The 18,042-nt window shown below is 36.4% G+C and overlaps 1 protein-coding gene across 9 annotated transcripts in view; it reads right to left on the reverse strand.

The window, feature by feature from the left end:
- RPS6KA3 (ribosomal protein S6 kinase A3) overlaps positions 1–18,042 on the reverse strand; it is a 122,459-nt gene that overhangs the window by 65,705 nt on the left and 38,712 nt on the right. For 7 of the 9 annotated variants that reach the window (XM_023514332.1, XM_012806426.2, XM_003791897.3 and 4 more), the window contains one exon: positions 179–295. In XM_023514332.1, coding sequence (XP_023370100.1) covers positions 179–295 — 117 coding nt within the window. Of the gene's footprint in view, positions 1–178; positions 296–10,344; positions 10,507–18,042 lie in introns of those variants that run through there. The other 2 variants (XM_003791899.3, XM_023514334.1) reach the window with 1 other exon arrangement.

An 18,042-nucleotide genomic window follows, 5' to 3' on the forward strand; every position in this document is an offset into this window, starting at 1 on the left:
GGGCTGGGGATTTGAACCCGCCACCTTAGGTGTATGTGGCTGGTGCCTTAGCCGCTTGAGCCACAGGCGCCAAGCCGGTAAGGGAACATTTCATCTAACATTTCCATTTGCCCATGTATATGAAATAGATATGAATTACAAAAACCAACTTTTTAAAAAGTACACATTCATGACTCACCTTTCCAAATGATCCCTGACCTAATACTTTTAAAAGTTCAAACTGGGAAGGATCTGCCTTTTCATGTCCTTCTTTTACATGATGTGTGATTGCAATTTCTTTGATACTGCCTTCTTCCTGTTGAGGTAAACATAAGGGGGAAAACAGAGTTAGTCAGAGATACTTTCTTTTTGCTAAAAAGCAAGTGATAGTAATTTAGTGTAAATTAGAAATTCTCAAATGAATATACAAAACTACCCTTTACCGACCCACCAAATATAAAGAAAATACATACCAAGGAAATCTACTTTTGGGTTAAATGTCAGAGATAGTATTATAAAAACTCATTACACAGGCCAGTTTAACTTTTTTTTTTTTTTGAGACAGAGTCTCAAGCTGTCACCTTGGGTAGAGTGCTGTGGCATCGCTGTGGCATCACAGCTCACAGCAACTACAAACTCCTGGGCTTAAGCAATTCTCCTGCCTCCACCTCCCAAGTAGCTGGGACTACAGGCGCCTGCCACAACACCCAGCTATTTTTTGGTTGCAGCTGTCATTGTTGTTTGGCTGGCCTTGGCTAGATTCAAACCTGCCAGCTCAGGTATATATGGCTGGTGCCTCAGCCGCTTGAGCCACAGGCGCCAAGCCAGGCCAGTTTAACTTTTACATAACATAAGCACTAAGTATTTCCAAATCTTCTTTCTCCCTATTGGAGACAATTACAATAAAGAGTTTTATTATTGGGGGGGGGGGCAGAAGGTGTAAAGAAGTCTAAAAATAACAGATCAGAGTAAACTGCTGTGCTCTGGCCTGTGGTTACACTAGGAAGAATCAGTGCTATCTTAAAAAAAAAAAAATATTTGGCTCAGTGCCTGTAGCTCAGCAGCTAGGGTGCTGGCCACATACACTGGGGTTGGTGGGTTCGAACCGGGTCTGGGCCTGCTAAACAACATTGAAAACTACAACAAAAAAATAGCTGGGCATTGTGGTGGGAGCCTGTAGTCCCAGCTACTTGGGAGGCTGAGGCAAGAGAATTGCTTAAGCCCGAGAGCTTGAGGCTGCTGTGAGCTGTGATGCTACAGCACTCTACCGAGGGCTACAGTAAGACTCTGTCTCAAAAAAAATCAAAACAACAACAAAAAACTTGTTTATTGGAAAGAGGGGTTGAAAAATATTCCACAGTAAACATAGAGACTTCTATCTAAATATGGCTGTTTTAAGTACACTGAAGTTTTTATCTATCTGAAATATCTGAGAGTTACTTTCTGATTCTATTAATAGAATAACCTGGGATCTGAGAGAGGAGAAAGGAATGACACTGAAACAAAAAATCAAAAAGATTTAACATTTACAATGGAGGATTAGGTATGAGAAAAAAATGACTATTCAGTATGATAAAACAGTGAAAGAAAGGTCTTTGGGTTAAGAGAAAAAAAAATTTTTTTTTTTTTTTTGAGACAGGGTCTCACTCTGTTGTGCCAGCTGGAATGCAGTGGTGACATCATAGCTCAGTGAAGCCTAGAACTCCTGGGCTCAAGTGATTCTCCCACCTCAGCCTCCCAAATATCTGGGACTATAGGCATGTGCCACCATGCCTGGTTATTTTTAAAATTTTTGTAGAGCTGGAGTCTCACTTTGGAGCACAGGCTGGTCTCCAAATTCCAGCCTCGAGTGATCTTCCCACCTCAGCTTCCCAAAGTACTGTGATTACAGGTGTGAGCCACCAGGACAGGTCAAGAGAAGGATTTTTTAAAGATGGTGGACACTTCTGTATATTTGAGGGGAGGTGGTAGAACAAAGAGAAAATGTATATAAATAAGATTTCCAATTATTTATGTTGAGATCAGCAGATTGAGTACACCTTAATCAAGACATACTATATGTGAAAGACAAAAACTATGATAAAACAAAACCTAACAAAATAAAAAACGTAAGCTTTTCAAATAAAAACTATCATTTCTATTCTGTTGGCTATGTTTTTTTCCTAAGAGCACAAGTACTATTAGTACAATCTAAATGTATTATATATACATAAATAATTCATTTTTATTATCATATTCCATAAAAATGTTTGAGTTCCATTAACACTTTCTGAGATACCCTTAGAATGTTGGCAACATAAGAAATTATAAAAATTTCTCAAAAAGATATATGAGGATATCTAACATGGTATCTTTTGAAAATGAGTAGTAAGAGAAAAAAAAATGCTCCCAGAAGATAAAAAGGGATTCAGGCCCATCATTTTAGTTTCTAAGACAGAGATTATAGGTTATCCTACTACTTAGGCAAGCAAATCCTTTTGGATTCTATCTGAACCTTGGCAACAATAACTGAACAATCTCCTAATACTGGTTTAGTTCTTTATTTTGTAATTTTACATGCATTATCTCCTTAAATTCTCACAACAATCCTGTGCAGTAGGTATTAGGGTAGAATCAAGCATTAGCTGACTCTAAGATGTTATCTCCTTCTTCCAAATAAGACCAAGGCACAAGGGCTTCAGACACCTTTCTTTCTGTATGAGACCAAGAGCTTCAGAGTGATAGCTATTAGTAGCTATGATAGGAAAGGCAGTAAGTAAATTAGCAAATTCTTCTACAAAACCTTTTAAAGAACAATGTATACATGAGATTAAGTAAGATTGAGACTGAAATCCAGCAAATACTACTATTAAACACACCTACCACATATCAAGCTTGTGCTAAGTTTTTTTCCACCTTTTGTCTTATATTTATGCTTTACAACAAATCTTTGACCACATGTTAATGTTACAAAGGGCAGATGATCACACAAACTTGTAAACCTCACAGCAAGCACAAATGTTTCAGAATTCTCTATGTATTCCCCCATTCACAACTAGAAATTTGACAGATCTAAAGGCAAAATGGTTTGAGTACTATACAGTATAGAGTTTAAAGAGAGTAAGTGAAGACTAAAGAACACAAGCCAGTAAGTGGTCGACTTAGGGCTCAATTCTAGGTCTTCTGACTTTTAAAACAAGGCCCTTACCATTATACCACACTGAGACCGTCAGAGGCTCTTGGTAGTTTCCTATCTAAGATTAAGAACAGGAAATTACAGACATATGCCTCTGGTATTTGTAACTGGTCTGTATCTTTTAGCAAAGTCAGCTAAGTTAATTAGAGCAGTGAACTTTAAACTTCTGGAAGTATATCCTTAGCAGTGTAAAAAAAATTAGTATGTACCAAATATTTGTATACTTATTGGTTTCATAAATTATATACTTGTAAAGAAGTTATCCTCTTTCTTTTCTATACCCCAAAGTGCTGTCACATTGCACTTTGAAGACTAATGGATTACAGACGTGAACTCCTAGGGCCAAGTTTATGGGTTGGGTTCTAGCATGTGTCAGTTAGTATAGTATAGAAGAAAAATATCTGCTCAAAAGCCTATCTGGAATCTAGCAGCCATTTATGCCCTTAAATCATGAGGCTGTGAGGAACTATATTCTGTAATGTTTTATATGAATTCACCCTTTTCTTTCTTGGGTGAGTGGGATGTGATTTAACAGGTTACAGTATTTTTTTTTCCACCTTGTATTTCATAGCAAATATTTACTATAGTTGCCTGGTACAAATAAAGATGTGACACAGCAAAGAACCACCACCACTGAATTATAAACAAATGCAGGTATACGGGATCAAGCCTTAATCCTACACAGTGTGAGCTACAATCATATCATGAACATCAGAATAAATAGCATTTACTATTCTCATCTTTGATGATTGCCCTTCCTTTATGCTCAGGTTTAATAATTTACTAAAAAAAAAAAAAAGGTACAGTCCTGGCCAGGCATTGTGGTTCACATTTGTAATCCTAGCACTCTGGGAGGCCAAGGCAGGTAGATGGCTTGAGCTCAGGAGTTCAAAACCAGCCTGTGCAAGAGTAAGACTCCAGCTCTACTAAAAATAGAAAAAAAAAATTAGCCAGAAATGGTGGTGCAGGCCTGCAGTCCCAGCTACTCGAGAGGCTGAGGCAAGAGGATCATTTGAACCCAGGTCTCTGAGGTTGTGAGCTATGATGATGCCATTACACTGTACCTAGGGCGACAGAGTGAGATTCAGTCTCAACAACAACAAAAATGTAGTATGTATGGTGTTGGGAATACCTTTCATTCTTTCTTTTTCTATTTCCAGTGGTATTATCTGGGTACAAGCCTTCATCACCTTTCATGTAGAAAACTGAAACTAGCCTGTATCCACTTGAATTCATTTTTCTGAAAGTATACAGTTCAAGTCATATGACTAGGCTGCTCAAAAACTCCTCTAAGGTTCTCCAAATTAAACACACTGCTTCACTTCAGCATTGGAGGCCCTCTACTAAATGGTCTTAACCTACCTTTCTTGTACACATGTTATCTCCCAACATTTCCTTAACCATACTGACGAGTCAACCTGGGTTGTTTCCTATTCCCTGATATTTTTGGTTTTAAAATCCAAGTAATATATGACATTAGTAACAAATAAGCAGCTGCAGAAAAGCTTATAATGAGAATCCAGTCTCTTCTTACCCCATACTTAAACTTAAAAAAAATAGCTCTGTGTTTACTTTTTGTACAATGTCTACTACAGCGGTTCTCAACCTGTGGGTCACGATCCCTTTGGGAGTCTCCTGCATATCAGATATTTACATTACAATTCATAACAGTAGCAAAATTACAGTTATGAAGTAGCAACGAAAATAATTTTATGGTTGGGGGTCACCACAACATGAGGAACTGTATTAAAAGGTCGTGGTACTAGGAAGATTGAGAACCACTGGTCTATTGACCTAAAAATAAGAAAAGATAAGGGAGGTGATCACTTATACTATTTCCTTTCTTTCTATCATCTTCCTCCCTCATTGTTCAATGATTGTATTTTTACAGAAACCTCATCTTCTCTCAGTTTTGGACAAAATTCTAAGTCCTTACTTTGTAAAAGGAAGCTAATAGTTCCTATACATCCTTTCTCTCAAACTCCCCCCCTCACTTGCTGCTAACTTTATTTTGAAATTTTTATTAAGGCTATTAATTTTAAGACATTTAACGTTCTGTCCTGCAACAACAACCATGCTCTCTCCAGAGCCTGATTCCAAAGCTGAAAGCCTATACAACTACATCCACATTATCATGACAATATGTTGCTCATATATAGACTAGGTAATATACAATTTCCTTTTATATGTGCCCAAAGCAATGAATCCCAGACCAAACCAAAGGGACTTTAAAAAAGCAACAACCACATTTCATCCAATGCTTAAATTCACGATAAAGTCTTTATGCTTTTATTTTCCTTGTATGAAACAGAGTCTCACTTTCTTATCCTGGCTAAAGTATAGTGGTATTATTATAACTCATTGCAACCTCAAACTCCTGGGCTCAAGCAAGTCTCCTGCTTCAGCTTCTCAAGTAGCTTGGACTACAGATACAAGCTACCACACCTGGCCATTTTTTCTATTTTTTAGATGGGTCTTGTTGCCCAGGCTGGTCTCAAACTCCTGAGCTCAAGCAATCCTCCCACCTCAGCCTCCCAAAATACTAGGATTATAGGCATGAGCCATCATGCCCAGCCAACAAATTATACTTTGATTGCTATTTAGACAGTGAATTTCTTTTTTTCTTTTTGAAACAGAGTCTTACTTTGTTGCCCTGGGTAGACCCCCATGGTATCATAGCTCATAGCAACCTCAAACTCTTGGGCTCAAGCAATCCTCTTGCCTCAGCCTCCCAACTAGCTGGAACTATAAGTGTCTGCCGCCATGCCCCACTAGTTTTTTTTTTTCTATTTTTTAGTATAGACCATGTCTCACTCTTGCTCAGGCTGGTCTTAAACTCCTGAGCTCAAGCAATCCACTGGCCTCGGCATCTCAGGGTGCTAGGATTATAGGTGTGAGCCACGGTGCCTGGCCAGGGCTTCTCTTTTGGTACTTCCTCTACTAGTTGCATATTACATGTCTGGAACTGAATCTTTTACATCACCCTTTTCCTCCTATTTTCTGTCTCTGTCTTCTGAAAGACAGATTTTAACTTTTATCTTCCTATTCTCATAATGAATTGTTTATTCTAGCAAATTTTAGTTTAAAATAAATGTTCAAGTGTTTCTTTTCTTAATTTTTTTTTAAAGAGCATCTTCCTCCACTCTCTACCCTCTCCCCCAACATAGATACAATCATTTCAAATGCCTTTGGGGATACAAACTAGAATTTTTAAAATATTTTTCTAAATTAGGAGGGGTGTCTCAGAGAGTACAAAAAACTTTCTTGGGGGTGGAGAGAAAAGATCAATTCCTGTAGCAAGTATGACATTAGCCCAAGTTTCCCAAAGTTGCCACTGTTTTATCCTGAACATGCTTTTTCGTTCCTTCAAAGTTTAAATTTTATAGAAAATGTATAAGAAATAAATTTATGCTGGATGTGGTGGCTCGGACCTGTAATCCTACCATTCTGGGAAGCCAAGGCAGGTAGGTTGCTTGAGGTCATGAGTTCAAGACCAGCCTGAGCAAGAGTGAGACATCGGCTCTTAAAAAAAAAAAAAAAGATAGCCAGGTGTTGTGGCAGGCACCTGTAGTCCTAGCTACTCAGGAGTCTAAGGCAAGAGGACTACTTGAGTCCAAGAGTTTGAAGTTTCTGTGAGCTTTGATGCTGTGGCACTCTACCCAGGGTAACAAAATGAGACTCTGTATATAAAAAAAAATAAATTTATACTAATCACACCAGATTATTTTCTACCATTTTATATATATGCAAAATTACAGTAGTATAATATGCAAAATATCTTTGGTTGCTATCTCAGTGTTCAGACTGTGCTTAATATCACCAAATCATGGCACAATGATTATTTTAGAAATAAATCTGAGGTTCAACTAGGACATAATACTAATGCTTGGGCAATCTTGGACCACAGGTAGGAAAGCAACAATGTGCTTTTCTAGCTCATACCTATAATGCAAGGAGATGGATGCAGAAAGGAGTATCAAATTTTTGAAGATACCGATAAGCCAAGAACAGAGTGAGATGTGCATGTGACAAAATATATCTTTTTTTTTTTATTGAATGGTAACTATGTACATTAATGCACTTCTGGGGTACAGTGTGGGGTTTTCACACACAATCTGAAACACTTCCATCAAACTGGTTAACATAGCCTTTGTGTCATTTTCTTAGTTATTATTTTAAAACGTTCACATTCTGCTCTTAGATTCACTTGTACCCTTGTAAGATAAACCTCAGAAGTGATCCCTCCAATCCCCCTTCCTCCACTCATTCTCCCCTCCCCTCTCCCTCCCCCCTTCCCGTATTCTTAGGCTGTTATTAGGTTATAGCTTACATATAAAAGGTATAAATTAGTTTCATAACAGGGAGACAAAATATATCTTATGTCACTGAATCACCTGTTACTGAAATAAATCTGTCACATAAAAACATAAAACCACACCTTGACAGTTTGTAAAATTGTGGTTTTGCCTATGATTGCATAATGAAACAGCTATAATTTTATGAAAAAAATTTTTTTCATTAAAGAACATAGATATAAATTATATGTAATTATCTGTGAGGCTCACACATTCTTACACTCACTGGCATAACCGTGTTTTATTTATTTATATTCTTTAAGAGATAGGGGTCTCACTATGCTGCCCAGATTGGCCTCAAACTCCTTGCCTCAAGTTATCCTCCCACCTCAGCCTCCCAAGTAGCTGGGATTACAGGCGTGTACCATCATGTCCAGCTCCTTGGTTGTCTTTTAAACAATACATAGATATAAATTCATTCATTACTATAAAAAACTTACTTTGTACATTTAAAAAGTTATAATGAATTCACTTATTCATTCATCCACACATTTAAACATATATTTTTGAGTATCTAATACATGTTACCTGAGATATATAATAAATCAAACAGACCAAAACCCCTGCCTTTTGGGGGAGACATCAAATAATAATAGATAAATTAGCTTTAGAATATGACAAATACTGTGAAGGAAAGATATTGAGTTGGATAAAGGGAGTGGAAGAGCAGACACAGAAAGGAGGATTTTCAATTTTCACTAAAGGAGTCAGGGCAGGCTTTATCAGAAGGTGCTATTTAAGTAACGACCTGAAGGAGGTAGGGGAGTCAACCACATGGGGGAAAAGTATTTCCAACAGGACAAACTGGTACAAACACCAGTATAGGAGAGTACCTAGAGACCAGCATTTGATCAGAGAATGAGAAAGAGAAGAGAAGAATGAGGTCAGAGAGTAACTAAAACTCAGGTGGCTCTCCTGCTTTTGCTTTCTCCTGATGTCTGATCCCAATAAAAGTGTTTTTTTTTTTTTGACATATGACATGTTCTTTAGGACCATTCCTTCTTGTTACAAGGCAATTCAAATTACGGGCAAGGTATTGTGCTTGGTGTTAGAGATAATAAGATAAATAAAATTTACCTGGATTTCAAAGATTTATTATTAGACTAATACCTATTGAGATATGACTCCTGATAAACAAAACAAAAGTCAGTTCAGTTAAAAAAATATATTTTTAGGAATTTTGTAAAGAATGTCATTTTAGACATCACAAAAGAATGGCAAAAGAAAATTCATGAACAGGTGGATCTTATGGTCTTCCTTTAGTCACACAGAAAGCCACCCAGTTTGTTTTCCAGGACCAACAAAAGGCCCTTATTGTTTATTCTTAAATGGTCTTTAAAGTCTACCCTTTGGTGGAAAAAAAATTAACCTAATGTTTCCTTTTCAAGTTACAAGGAAAAAACATAATTTTGATCCTAAAATGTGAAAAGGATTAAAGAAAAGAAACTGAAATTAATGCTATTTGAGTTATAGGAAACCTAATATTGTAACATGCAACATTAAGAAAACAAACTGGGTGATATTAACTGATTTTAAAAAATGATTCAACATTTGGCAGTATGCCCTGCCTTGTATACATAATTTCCTTTTTCCTCTCCTCCCTTGAGTCAGGAAGTGTGTTCTTGAGGCATTTGTATTTTCTAAATTGTTTTGAATGCCAGAAAACATTATTGAAGCTTGAAGTAAAATATTTAAATGTTCTTTTGTAAAAGTCAATAAATAAGTATTTTCTAACCATAGATGTGGATCTATTTTTTAGCATAACACAAAAAAGACCTTACAAATGAAAAAAGGCATACTTGGTTACTTTTTAAATGAAATTCTAAATTAAAGTAAATAAAGTAACACTCTCTGTAGATACTTATGTTCTATTTAAAAAGATATGTTAACTTTCTTTTATTAGATGATCAAGATATATAAACATTTGGCTGTGACACAAAATTTTGCTGGTGAAAACTATATTTTAATTTATTCTAAATTACAATTTGACCATATCCAATTTACTTCATTGGATGCTAATAGATGATAAACATGCTCAGCATTTTCATTTAACCAAATTTTTAAGTCAGCTTCTCATATTTACATTTGAGAAAATAGCAATGCTGGTTCTCCAGACTAACATTTTCGATCACAGCCACAAAGAGCACAGAGTTTTCTCCCAATCAGAAATCCCAATCAGCAAGTTTAATTCTTTTTAAAGAGCAGCAGGATAGCACAATTCTCATGGCAAAATATCAAGTTGATTTTGGCAGGATTAAATATAATGCAAATTATCCACTAAGCCCATTTTAACAGAGTAGTTCTTTGAAAATTGTGCCCACTCGAAGATAAAATTACTTGCTTAAAGTGACTTAAATACAAAGTTGCTTAAAAACCTTCAAGGTTTTACAGGAACTAATTTCAACAAAAATATGATTTTAAGTTTTCGACTGCTTAAAATAACACACTTTCTTACCTGCCAATTTTTTTTTTTGCTTACCTTATAGTAATCTCCTAAAGTTTGCAATTCTGTTCATGCCTGGTTTAACACTGAGAGTTCAAGTCAATTGCTTTATTATACAAAATTACAAACAGTAGTAATATAAAAATTACTCAAGCACTAAAAAGCCAGTGTAAGACAAAATATACAAAGTTGAAATGTATAAATACATATAATCAGCTTACTTTTAGTAAACACAGGAGTATTATCCTTTAAAAGTTTTATTAAAACTGGTTTTGAATTTTGAAATGCTTCTTATAAGAACACATAAAATGGAGTAACTATTTAATTAGTATAATTATAGTTAGCTCCAATTAAAATATTTTTTTCTTTAAAAGAAGTTGAACGAAGCTTACCTGTAGAGAGCGAACACGAAAAGACAAAAATTTAAACATGGCTATGAAACCATCATGGTGATAAAGGAATTTCTGACAGTAAAACTTTTAAGTTAGAAAGGGAAGACCAAGCCCTTGCAAAGTTTTCTCCTACCAGCTGTTCCGGCAATTAGAAAATTTCCTGTCAGGCGGGCCCTGAAAATGCTAGAAAAAGAGGCTGGACAATTTTCCTCTGGTAAAGGAAAGGAGAAACCTGCCGGCAGGGACACTAATGTAGCTGATAGGTAGGGAGACCAGAACAGGAAACCAAAATAGATTTGCTGATAGCCAAATCCTGTTGAAATGTTCTTTTCTCCTGGTTCCCAGAAATCCAGACCATTTTCACAACTAGTGAAATGAATGTTATTAGTTTAGACTCCTGAGAAATGTCAGTATTTCCTAACTTTCATGATCCTCTAAAAGCAACTGAAACTAATCACCACTGTTAAAATAATAAAAGTCGCTAAACTGATTAACATGTTTATACACACACTCATGCCAGAGTCTCAAGATGATTTTCAGGTCAGACAGATAAGTCATGGATGTTCCTTGTCAATGAGGAAGAATTTCACAACTACAGCTATAAAATGAAGACCACAGGGCTGGAGGCTGTGGCTCACGCCTCTAATTCTAGCACTCTGGGAGGCTGAGGCAGGTGGATTGCTTGAGCTCATAGGTTCGAGACCAGCCTGAGCAAGAGCGAGACCCTCATCTCTAAAAACAGCTGGGCGTTGTGGAGGGCACCTGTGGTCCCAGCTATTTGGGAGGCTAAGGCAAGAAAATTGCTTAAGCCCAAGAGTTGGAGGTTGCTGTGAGCTATGATGCCATAGCACTCTGCCGAGGGCAACAAAGTGAGACTCCGTCTCCAAAAAAACAAAATAAAGTAAAATTATGATATAAGGACAAATTCTTCCCATCTTAAATGAAAGTAAACTGTGTTTAAATCTATACTGGTTATAAATATTAACTATCAACCAGGTTAAAGACTTCAAGGCCCATAGCTAAAAGCTCACATTCCTAGCTGATAAAATCTAAATTAAAAAAAAGTCCAATCCTTGGGTTATTAGCAAAAAGAAGCCAAATTGGTAAGGCAGAAGAGGTCAACCTATCATTCAATCCTTCACTCCATATCATCTTTTAGTACCTCATAGAAGTTCTTCTAAGGTATTTTTGCTTTGTAAAATATTTTTTAAAATATGCCAATATAATCAGGACATAATCACTGTAATAGTGGAACTTAAAGAGCTACAGAAAAATGTTCTATTTAACATAAACTTAATCCATGGAACCAACAAAAACACCTCAAGCGTTAATCTGCATAGTCCGTAAGAACTGAATAAAACCACTCTTTTCAAAACCTGAAGAGATTCTAGAAAACACTAAGAATAATCAGCTTACTTTATGGATGAAGAAACTATGGTCAAGGTAGGCACATATTTATTTGGGAATGGAGCGATGTATAATGGGAACTCAGTTCAGAGCAGTGGTTCTCAACCTTCCTAAAGCCACAGCCCTTTATTACAGTTCCTGTGGGTTGCGACCCACAGGTTGAGAACTGCTGGTTCAGAGTGTCCATTATGTGCTAGAGGTCGAGGAACCCTATCCAGGGTTCTTCCCAGTATCTTGAATTTTTATTAAAATATTCTACAAATAACTTAATAGAGGTTGAAGAGTAACTAAAAAATTTGCTCAATTAAAAATAAATCATTACATGAAAAAGACACATGGGCTCGGCACCTGTGGCTCAAGTGGCTAAGGCGCCAGCCACATATACCTAAGGTGGCGGGTTTGAATCCAGCCCGGGCCTGCCAAACAACAATGATGGCTGCAACCAAAAAAAAATAAAAAAAAGCCAGGCACTGTGGCGGGCACCTGTGGTCCCAGCAACTTGGGAGGTGGAGGCAGGAGACTTGCTTGAGCCCAGGAGTTGGAGGTTGCTGTGAGCTATGCCACAGCACTCTACCCAGAGGGACAGCTTAAGGCTCTGTCTCAAAAAGAAAAAAAAGAAAGAAAAAGACACATGCACTTGTATGTGTATCACAGCACAATTGCAAACGTATGGAATCAATCTAAGTGCCCATCAACTGATGAACAGATAAAGAAAATGTAGTATATACATACTACAGAATAGTACTCAGCCATAAAAAAAGAATGAAATAATTTCTTTTGCAGCTACTTGAATTGAACTTGTGCTTTTTCTATGTGACATAACTCTGGAAAGGAAAAACAAATACTGCATGTACTCACTTATAAGTGGGAGCTAAATGATGGGTATACATGGTCATACAGAGTGGTATAATAGACTTCAGAGTCTATTCAGGAGAGGGGAGGGGGGCAATGGGTGAGACATCAAGAATTACTTTTAGGGAACAATGAATATTAATTTGGAAATGGCTATACTAAAAGCCCTGACTTTGCCCCTATATAATTCATCTATGTAACAAACAAACAAAAAAAAATTGTACCCTCTAAATATATTGAAACAAAAAAATTATCCTATGTAAAGCCAAACACCTTAGAATCAACTGGGACCCAAATAAATACCCAAGATAGAACTTTGAATTCTGCCTAGAAAACTGTGCATTTTTCTCAATTAAAAATTCATGACTTGGTTTTGCAGCAAGGAAAGCACTTAGGAAGTTTTCCATCCAGAACTCTCCCATCTTCTGAAAGGAATTACTTGAGTCTTCTTATAATGCTCCAAAAGGGCAGCAAGGCTAGGACAACCCCACTTAACACAGAACTGCGGTATGAACATGAGGTGGCTCTTGAAACTCCGTCAGGAAGAACCAAACGTCATGCTTACTTCTTACAATGAAGTAAGATTATCTCTGTAGAGGGCAGTAATCAACTTTATTCAAGATACGATTTTTTTTTTAACAGGAGCAAACAAATATCCTTTTCTAAACTTAAAGGATTAGTCTAAATTGGCTTTAATTACTACTAGAGATCAGGTTAATACATGTAATTCACGCTTTGCTGTTATGCTTTTTAATATTGTTACTACGAATATGAAGCAGTACTTCAGATTTATCTGAAATAAATCCCCCTGAGTTAAAACAGTGTGGTTCCGCTGTATAAAAGAAACAGTGACAGTAAAAAATAAATGTGGCACTTTACATCAGATGGAGGACCTATGGCTACCTGTTTGGAGAATACAGAAACCATAAAGGAACGTATTAATACAAATTTGAGTATAAAATTTAAAAAGTTCTTTACATCAAAAGGCACTATCAAAAAGTTAAAAGACTAGCTTACATTATTGGAATTCCTTATAATCACATTACAGGTTGTCACTGAGCAACTGCTTTATTCAGGTCTTATCTATCTCCTAACCAGGATGTGAGTGCTCTTTTTTGGGGGGGAGGGGGGACAGAGTCTCACTTTGTTGCCCCTGGTCAAGTGCCCTGGCGTCACAACTCATAGCAACCTTAAACTCTTGGGCTTAAGCGAGTGTCTTGTCTCAGCCTCCCAAGTAGCTGGGACTACAGGTGAGGATGTAACACTTCTTATAATATTTATTACTATTTAAATATATCCCACTGCCCCTACCAGATTCATCTTGAGAACAAGCACCATACTTACCTTAATATTCCAATAGCAAGTATCCCATAGTAAGAACTCAAATAATGGCTGCCTGAGTAAGTTTCATGTGCTGAAATCTGAAACGGATGTAACTTCTGTGGTTGTGCACATTAAACTAGATGTTCTTTATACTTTTTTCCACCTCTAACTTTCAAATTTCTTAAAATTTATCTCATTAAATGTCTGCTAATTTTCATGTTTAATCATATTGATTTTATCATTTACCCTGTTTTAAAAATAACTTTTGGGGAATGAGCATGTGGGGAAAGGGGAGGAGGATGGGGTATGGGCACACCAATAAAAAATAACTTTTATTACAAAAATGCATGTCCATTATAAAAACTTAGATAATAACAATAAACAAAAAGGAAAAAAATGAAAAAGAAAAAAATCACTATTTTGGTGATTTTCTATATACATACATACACACTTGAACTATATTATACTTATTATCACTTTTTCTGCAAAGGGGCAGAAAGTAAATATTTTTGATTTTGTAGGACATGTGGTTTTTGTCAACTCTGTCAATGCAGTGGAAAAATGAACAGGTAAAGCTACGTTCCAATAAAACTTCATTCATAGAAACAGGAGGCAGGCCCACAGGTGTAGTTTGCTGATCCCTGTTCTCTATTATTAAATAATCTTCCATGTATTATTAAAGACTGCTGAAAATTCTACTATACAAATCTCCTTTTGTTGGGTATTTGATCTTCTATACCACTGTGAGGTTCCATACTTTGCACGCATTCACAATTACTTAGGAATAATTTCTAGAAGTAGAATTGCATGATCAAGAGTATGTGGCATTAAGGTTTTTGATTCTAACGTTTTTGCCAAATTCTCCTCTAGGAAGAACCTAAAAAATAAGGGGGGAGCCCCTTCAAGACCTCAGGCTGGGGCAAACCACAGCTAGGCCTGGCCAGCTGAGGGCCAAATCCCCATCATGTCAATGTCTATTTACATATTATCTCCAGCTGTTTTTGTTCTATAATGGCTACTGCTGAGTTGAGCAGCTGTAACACAGGCCACATGGCCCACAAAGCCTAAGATATTTATTTACTATCTGGCCAGTGATAGATCCACAGTCTAGAGCCCTCAAACAGGATGAGCAGCAAATGCAAAGAAAGGCCCTTAGATAGGAATTAGCTTAAGGAACTCAAGACAAAGGAAATACCTGGTGGCTAGAATGTGATGAACACCAAGGAGAGAGACAAGAGAAAAAAGAGAAAAGAGAAGATGAGGTAGCTTGGGGCCATATTAAATTCGGCCTTACAGATTCCAGAAGTCTGGATTTGGACTTTACTTCCAAGTGTAGTGGGGAAACCAATCTTCCCCATTCTAATGATGTCCTACATCATTACACATCTTAAAAACCTGTAAGTCTTTTTTGGCTCTTTCCTGTCTTATTTAAGTTCCTTCCCCTCATATTTAACCCCTCAACAAATTCTACTGATTTTATCTTTAAAGTAAACCTCAAATCTATTTGTTTCCTCTACCACTCCCTGTACAAAGCATCATCATCTACTGCCATCAAACTGGTTTTCCTGCTTGCAAATTTTTCTGGTGTAATCCTTTCTCTTCACAGCAGCCAGAATCAATTTAAATCAGACAAGTTATGCCCCTACTCAAATTCTTTAATGGTTTCCCATCACAGAACAAAACCCAAATTTCTCATAGTCTACAGAGCTTAAAGCAAGCAGTTATAAATTATACTTTGATCCTGACTTAAATATACCCACTAAATCATTCAGAAATAATATGAATATTTATTTTTAGACATATCTTATGTCACCATATTTCCTTTTTATGAAAGAGGAATATATGTTCAATTTTATAAAATGTTTTTATTATATATTAATATAGTCACTTAGTTTTTCCTCCTTTGACTTACTGATTTGATAATTTAAATGAAGAGATTTCTTAATATTGACCTATGTTTCTATTTCTGGGGGAAAAAACACTGTTTTGATGTAATTCTGTTCTTTATTTGTAAACATTTTATTTAGGACTTTTGCATTTATATTAATAAACTGGTACACAGTTTCCTCTTCTGTGCCAACTTTTATTTTCAGGCCTATGCTAACTTTGTAAAAAAAACTAGAAGGTAATGCCGATTTTTTCCTATATTTTAGGACAACATAGAATTTCTCCCAGGGCTATTGGTATACTCCGATTTTCTCTACTTTCCCAAATAATTTAAATTTTCTTTCTTTCTTTCTTTTGAGACAGAGCCTCAAGCTGTTCCCCTGGGTAGAGTCTTATGGCATCACAGCTCACAGCAACCTCCAACTCCTGGACTCAAGCGAGTCTCCTGCCTCAGCCTCCCAAGTAGCTGGGACCACAGGCACCTACCACAACATCTGGCTATTTTTTGGTTGCAGCCGTCATTGTTGTTTGGCGGGCCTGGGCTGGATTCGAACCCGCCATCTTAGGTGTATGTGGCTGGCACCTTAGCCACTTGAGCCACAGGCGCCAAGCCTTAAATTTTCCTCAAAGAAAAATTTTAGTAAGACTTTCATATTAGTATATTATATTAAATATTCTACTAAGTTTTTGAGATCATAAGAAAAATTTCAAGCATATCCAAAAGACAGAATAGTATAATAAACTGTCCCTTGTCCATCACTCAGCTTTAACAATTTTCAGCTCAAAGCCAATTTTATTTCACATATACTTCCTCCCACTCCCATAATTATTCTGAAGCAAATCCCAGACATTATATCATTTCATCTGTAAATATTTCAGTTGTTATGATGTTTTAATCTCCTTCCTATCTGTGGTTATATCCTGTTTTGCTTTCCTAATTGTGTGCATTTGCTTTTGTTTTTTCCCATTTTCTAATTCACTGATTTTGGAATTTATGTTTACTTCCTTCCTCTTGCTTTTTATAGTTTCACTTTGTAATTCTTTTATCTAGTTTCTTTTGCTGAGTCCTTAATTTTTATTTAAATACTCTCATTTATTAATAAAGTTTTGAATATGATTATAATCACATTTAAGATCTATTATATTCTAGGCACCATGCTTTAAATAAAATTATCTCAGTTAACTGTCGCCACTATGAGATAGGTACCATCATCCACACTATAAATAAAGAGATTGAGGCTTAAAATTAAATCAGGTGTTGCCCAAGTTGTTACAGTTTGAAAATGGAAATGGTCATGATGTTGGTGGAACCATAATCAGGCAATTCAGTCTGGGGAAGAAGAATGCATATGAATGGCTGGTGGGTGACTTAGGTAAAAAATCAGGAGGTACTAAATCTTTTGTTCAGACCTCAGTATCAGTTCCACAGAATTCCTGAAAACTCTAGCCATACATTACCCCTTATCTGGCAAAATCCCAAGCAAGTCAAACCCATTTATCAACTATGTTCATGACCTCACCATGACTAAACCCTGATGGAAAGAAATCAACTCATATGATAAAAACTTAAAATCAACAAGTTCTTAACTGATCCCTTTGGATACTGTGTGTGTGTATGTGTGCGCACATCATTCAATTTTTTTCACTGAAGGGTTTATTTTCTAAAGATTTCCATCTAAGTGAAAGAGAATTATTATTTTCTAACACACATTCATCAATAGATAGTGTTATAAAATGCTAAGGTTTTAAATCAGAAATGGAAAAGAAGTCTCATGAAGATCATCAACTTGAACCAAATGGTAGTGGCTTCTTATAGCACCAAGAGGGTTGCTCCTAAAACCATCTCAGTGGAAAGCATGTTATGTTCCATTCACAGAATTTCCTGTGGGTATAAAGGGAGGGTGAGCATGGCAGGGCCACTGTCCCAAATCTGACTCTTGTACTAAGCACCAATATATCCTAGGTGGTATTCCTCCTTTCCTTATTCACACATTCCCCCCCCCCCACTTATTAGCCTTAAGTTCTTTTTACTTAGTCATGCTTATCTAAAATAGTTAAACTAAAATACTCATTTAGGAAAGGGGTTACAACTTTCCATATGCCATTATTTCAGGGTGACTCAATCAACAATCATTTATACTTGAACATAACTTAATCAAGTAATTACTTTCTTTCCAAATATGGATGAGTTCACTCAAACTGAAGGAATGAGTATTGTGATGAATAGAT

The sequence above is a fragment of the Otolemur garnettii genome, unplaced genomic scaffold, assembly GCF_000181295.1.
Source record: "Otolemur garnettii isolate 467f Iridium unplaced genomic scaffold, OtoGar3 scaffold00051, whole genome shotgun sequence".
Classification (NCBI taxonomy): Eukaryota; Metazoa; Chordata; class Mammalia; order Primates; family Galagidae; genus Otolemur; species Otolemur garnettii.